Genomic DNA, 5,636 nt, shown 5'->3' on the forward strand with positions numbered 1-5,636 from the left:
TCTTATTTTACCATGAAATTCAAGTTATGCGACCCAATTTTAGTCAAATTTGGATATTTGATTGCCTTTTAAACTAAAAATTGCATATTTTTTGTATTTCAGCATCACCATTTTGATCGTCATCTTGGTTCTGAAAAATTCTAAATCACTTAACAGTAGCTTAGGGGCTCTTGAGCTTGATCAACATAAGACAACGACAACGACAAAAAATAAGACAACAAAAATAAAATTTGAAGTGAAAGTTTAACAAGGCCTTCGGATAATCGAGCCTGGACTGTAATGCTTTCTACAAAATAAAATTCTCAATGTAATCTATATATTTTTAGGAATAAAAGTGACGAATGACCTCTCTAGGTTAAAGTCACTTTAATAAAATAAACAACAACTTTTGATAGGATTAAAAAATCATTGGAAGTTCTCATGAAATATTGTTACACAAAAAAATCGGCTCGATCAAAATTCAACGATCATCATTAATTGAATTCAGTGAAAAACATTGTCGAAAATCTTCCTAAACAAATTTCGCTTCAGCGTAAGCGTCTGCGCGTGGCTCAACACCGACTCGCGGTACTTGGCGTTCAGCTCGGAGTCTTCTGGTCCCCAATCGTAGGTTGGCCTAAAACAGCTCGAAATCCGTTCCTTCCAGTTGGTCTCCTTCCGTTTCAGCACCGCATACACGGCCCAAGCCGGAAGTTGCAGAACACCCGCAGCGAACACGCACCAACCGAAGGCTGTTTGAAAATGAAGGTTGTCTTAAGAATCTTGAAGGGTTGTTTTTTTAAAAGATCTTACCATACATCCCATTGCTGAAAACGTACCCGTTGGAGGTAAACGCTTCATAAGTTACAATATGATAAATCAAGATTGCAATGAGCATAATTGAAGTAACAAAGCCCCAACAGATCCTCCAGTACAGCCCGGTACGGATTCCCAGCATAAACTCAATGTCTCGGCAAAGCCGCCCAACTCCGTAGATCCACGAGAATGTAACGATCTCAAAAACGGCCAGCACCAACGCCACAAACGATGCGCCGTAAAAGTCCAAAAAGTCCAACAGAAACTGACCTCCCGGAGTAGTGTAGATGATCCCGATGCCAAATCCGGCGATTGCAATTCCGATCGCTATCAGCGATGGTTTCAGGTGAGGGAATCGATCCCGAATGACAGTCATGATCGTCGTAGCCATTCCAACGATGCTTCCGATTCCCAGCACGAACAGCATCAGGAAGAACGCTACCGCGAAGAACTGCGGCCAAAACGTGAACTTGGCTATCGCGTCCGGATAGGTGATGAACGCTAGGCCACCTCCTCCGCGGACCACTTTACTAAGATCTGGTGAATTCGTCACGTGCGCTAGGTGACCTATGACGCCGAACACGATCAGCCCGGCTAGCATGGAGGTTAGCGTGTCCAGTATGGTGACTACTGTTACGTCTCTAAAAACGTTTGGATATTAGTGCTTTTGAAGTTTTTGGAGGTCACTGCCCCAACCTGTAGACGTTGTTGGTGAATCGATTGTACGACGAGTACATCATTACGTTGCCGAAGCAAACCGTCAACGAGAAGAACATCTGCGTTACGGCAGCGTACCACACCTTAGCCTCAAAGATTCGATCCCATTGAGGTTTGATGAAGTAAAGCATTCCAGTGCCAGCACCCTCAAGTGTGCAAGATCGAATCAAGAGGACCAGCATCACCACGTACGGGAAGATCGCCAGGAAGTACGATGCTTTGCCGGAACTCTTGATTCCTTTTATCAAAACCAAGCAGACACAGGTCCAGGGTACCAATAGGCAAAGAACCAAACGCCAATCTGGAGTTCCGATGCCGTCGTCTAGGGAATCGGCAGCGTTCAGAACTTCCTTGCTGAAAGAACGAGATCTTCAGAAAATAATCTAACATTTTATCTGTATCACCAACACAAAGTACAGTTCAGCCGAAACCACCATCGTAGCGTTCGCTCCAGCTCCCTCAAATACCGTAAGTCCAGAATCGATACAATTGGCATCCCAGCTGTCCTGACACTCGCTCCACGGCAGTGGATTCCCAAAAGAAGCTACCAGGTATCTCGTTGTGAGTCCCAAAAGCGACGCATAGAACGCCATCACGACACCCGTGGAGTACACTTGCCCATAGCCAATCCCGCGCATAGCTGGAACCGCATCGTACACGTTGATGCAACCCCGGCTGGAGAACTGACAGATGAGCATCTCCAAGTAGTAGATGGGCCTCCCCACAACACGATCAGGTACGGTATCACAAACGCTCCACCACCGTTCTCCAGCGCCGTAAAGGGGAACCTCCAGACGTTACCAAGTCCCACCGAAAGGGCGATACAGGACAGCAGAAACTCGATGTCCTTGCCCCACTTATCACGAAGAGGTTTCTTCGCTGGATTGAATTCAGGAAGCTTATAAGCTTGGTTGATTGGCGAAGGTTTCTCTGGATCACCATCCGCGACAAATGCAGGGTTTGAGGAGGCCATTTTGACTTCAAGAACTTTAGGTTGCTCAACCTCCCAGTACGCGCACGTCCTCCGTGCCGAAACTCAGCTCCCGAAGACGAATCTCCATGTAGTAACTCAGGCGCGGGGATTTCGCACTGTACAAGCGATTCAACGCAACTGGATCGCGCGGTTTGGGCATCAAGGCTTAAAACCAGCACCCAAAAGCCCCGGAACACCTGATAACACAGGAAATCGGCTAATTTGAAAGCCCTTCAATGCGGCAGAGTGTGATAATCGTCACGTTATATTGGTTTAGTGCTATAAAAAAGATAAGAATCGTAAGATTCCACAGACAAATGGAGAAAACTATGTTTGGAATAAATCTGATATCCAATATTGAGAATGGTACACCCGATTGTCCAGCGACGATGAAGTGCCAAATCTGCAGGTTGGAAACCGACCTGTAAGCACAGTGATTTGCACAGTCAATTTTCCCAGTGTGATAAGATACGATTGTGGCTTGCGACTGGGTAAGAACCAGTTTCGGTTCCCGCAGTTCCAGATTGTGAAGCAGGAGGGACGTTACTTATTTGCTCCAAATATGATTGATAACCGGAAAAGCTATTTTTTGTTTTAATAAGCTCTTATCTAAATACATTATCTATAAATCTCTTAAAAATATTTCGATTTGTTTGAACAGTCTGCTCGTACTTTGACACCGACTCGTGGTATCTGGCGTTCAGTTCAGAATCCTCAGGACCCCAGTCGTGTGTCGGCTTGAAGCAGTTCAATATTCGGCCCCACCAGGTTGCCTCTTTTCGTTTCATTACCGCGTAGATGCCCCAAGCTGGAAGTTGCAGGACTCCCGCGGCGAAGACGCACCATCCGAATGCTGTTGAATAAAAAGGATTCTTGAAGTTCACGTCTACATTTAAATGAAATCAGTAACTTACCGTACATCCCACTGCTGAAGACGTACCCACCTGAGGTGAATGCTTCGTACGTTATAATGTGGTATAACAGAATAGCTATCAACAAGATTGGAGTAACGATACCCCAGCATATTCTCCAGTACAGCCCAGTCTTACGACCCAGCATGAACTCGATGTCCCGACAGAGTCGTCCAACTCCGTATATCCAAGCAAAGGTCACAACTTCAAACACAGCGAGAACCAGCACCACAAACGAAGCTCCGTAAAAGTCGAAAAAGTCCAACAGGAACTGACCTCCTGGAGTAGTGTACATGATCCCAATACTGAATCCAACGACCGAGATTCCAATCGCCACCAGGGAAGGCTTCAAATGCGTAAACCGATCCCGGATCATGGTCATAACGGTCGTGGCCAGTCCCAACATGCTTCCGATGCCCAGCACGAACAGCATCATGAAGAAGGCCACTGCGAAGAACTGCGGCCAAAACGTAAACTTCGCGATCACATCCGGATAGGTGATGAACGCTAGTCCGGCTCCTCCGCGGACGACCGTGTTCAGTTCGGTCGCTCCGGTAAGATGTGCCAGGTGACCAATGACGCCGAACACGATCAGTCCGGCTAGCATGGAGGTGCATGTATCCAAAATCGATACGATCGTGACGTCCCTAGAAGATTTCATAGGTTACAGAACGACTCTTTTGGTACTAACAAGCTTCCGTACCTGTACACGTTGTTCGAGAACCGATTGTACGAGGAGTACATCATTACGTTGCCGAAGCAAACCGCCAGCGAGAAGAACATCTGCGTTACGGCGTTGTACCACACCCTGGCTTCGAAGATTCGATCCCACTGGGGCGTGATAAAATACAACATTCCGTCGGCAGCACCTTCCAAGGTACAAGATCGGATCAGTAGCACCAACATCACCACGTACGGGAAGATCGCCAGGAAGTAGGACACCTTTCCGGAGCTTTTGATTCCTTTGATCATCACCAGGCAGATGAATGTCCAAGGAACGAGCAAGCATAGCACTAGTCGCCAGTCTGGTAATCCGATTCCATCGTCGAGATTTTCAGCAGCGTTGAGAACGTCTTTACTGAAGGAGTCAATATTGAGCTAGTATGATGTGATGAAGGAACTATTGATACCTACACAAAGTACAGCTCCGCAGATACCGTCATCGTAACGTTGCTCCCAATACCCTTCGATACCGTCAGACTGGAGTCGATGCAATTCGTCTCCCAACTGTCCTGACACTCACTCCACGGAAGTGGATTCCAAAACGATGCAATCAGATACCTCGTGGTAAGTCCCAACAAGGAAGCGTAGAATCCCAACACAACTCCACTAGAGTACACCTGGCCATAGCCGATCCCTCGCATAGCCGGCACAGCATCGTACACTTTGATGCAACCTCGGCTGGAGAACTGCCCGATCAGCATCTCCAGGTAGTAGATTGGTCGTCCCACTAGAACCAGCACGATCAGGTACGGTATCACAAAGGCTCCTCCGCCGTTCTCCAACGCCATGAAGGGGAACCTCCAGACGTTTCCCAGCCCAACCGAAAGGGCGATACAGGACAGCAGGAACTCAATGTCCTTACCCCACTTGTCACGCTGAGGTTGCTTATCATCCGTGCTGGAATCATCATTAATAGCTGGTTTCTCCACATCACCATCTGCTACGAAAGCCGGATTTGTTGAGGCCATTCTGGCACTCCAAGCCACCTCAAGTTTCAACCACCCAAAACGCGTTCGTCCTCGGTTCCAAAGCTTGGCACGCGTAGCCGATTCTCCATAAAGCTACAACGAGCAGACCGTACCATTCAATGTCCCAACGCTACCAACCGATCAACCCTACTGGGTCCTTCAAGCAAACTGGCAAGCGCTTTAAAGCTGTTCCCAAAAATGTGTCCACCAACCCCGGAAAGCCTGATAATGAAGGAAATTGACTAATTCGGGATCCAGTTTATCAAAAGCGCGTCAAAATCGTCTGGTAATTTTATCCCCCGCTATAAAAAGATTAGAAATGGGAGCGTGGTCACAGACAAGCGGAGGCAGCTGTTGGGAAAGCTTTGAAAAGTTGGTTGAGAAAGCTGGGGAAAGCTGAATTGTCTGTGGGATGAAGTGACCAAGCAAATCAATCCCGGATTGACGACAATAGCTTACCTGAAACGATTGCAATCGATGGAGGGAAGTTAATTATTCCCTGAATTTGGGCCGGTATGGGGTTTGAAGTTCGCAATAAAAACCGCCTCG

The 5,636-nt window shown here is 47.2% G+C and overlaps 2 protein-coding genes across 2 annotated transcripts; both read right to left on the bottom strand.

Moving 5' to 3' along the window:
* Positions 1 to 396: 396 nt before the first annotated feature.
* On the bottom strand, positions 397 to 2,707 carry LOC6045024 (sodium-dependent nutrient amino acid transporter 1). The gene is given in 5 exon segments (XM_001862409.2): positions 397 to 731; positions 793 to 1,436; positions 1,492 to 1,866; positions 1,921 to 2,239; positions 2,242 to 2,707. Coding segments are annotated over 5 exon segments (1,830 nt in total). The 5' UTR covers positions 2,486 to 2,707; the 3' UTR covers positions 397 to 483.
* A 354-nt stretch (positions 2,708 to 3,061) lies between these two features.
* LOC6045025 (sodium-dependent nutrient amino acid transporter 1) lies at positions 3,062 to 5,254 on the bottom strand. Its single transcript, XM_001862410.2, has 4 exons — positions 4,531 to 5,254; positions 4,100 to 4,474; positions 3,400 to 4,043; positions 3,062 to 3,338 (listed from the first exon to the last, which is right to left on the bottom strand). The coding sequence occupies exons 1-4, from the start codon at positions 5,085 to 5,087 to the stop codon at positions 3,091 to 3,093; spliced, it is 1,824 nt and encodes a 607-aa protein (XP_001862445.2). The 5' UTR covers positions 5,088 to 5,254; the 3' UTR covers positions 3,062 to 3,090.
* Between the last annotated feature and the right edge of the window lie 382 nt (positions 5,255 to 5,636).

The sequence above is a fragment of the Culex quinquefasciatus genome, chromosome 2, assembly GCF_015732765.1.
Source record: "Culex quinquefasciatus strain JHB chromosome 2, VPISU_Cqui_1.0_pri_paternal, whole genome shotgun sequence".
In the NCBI taxonomy this organism is placed as follows: Eukaryota; Metazoa; Arthropoda; class Insecta; order Diptera; family Culicidae; genus Culex; species Culex quinquefasciatus.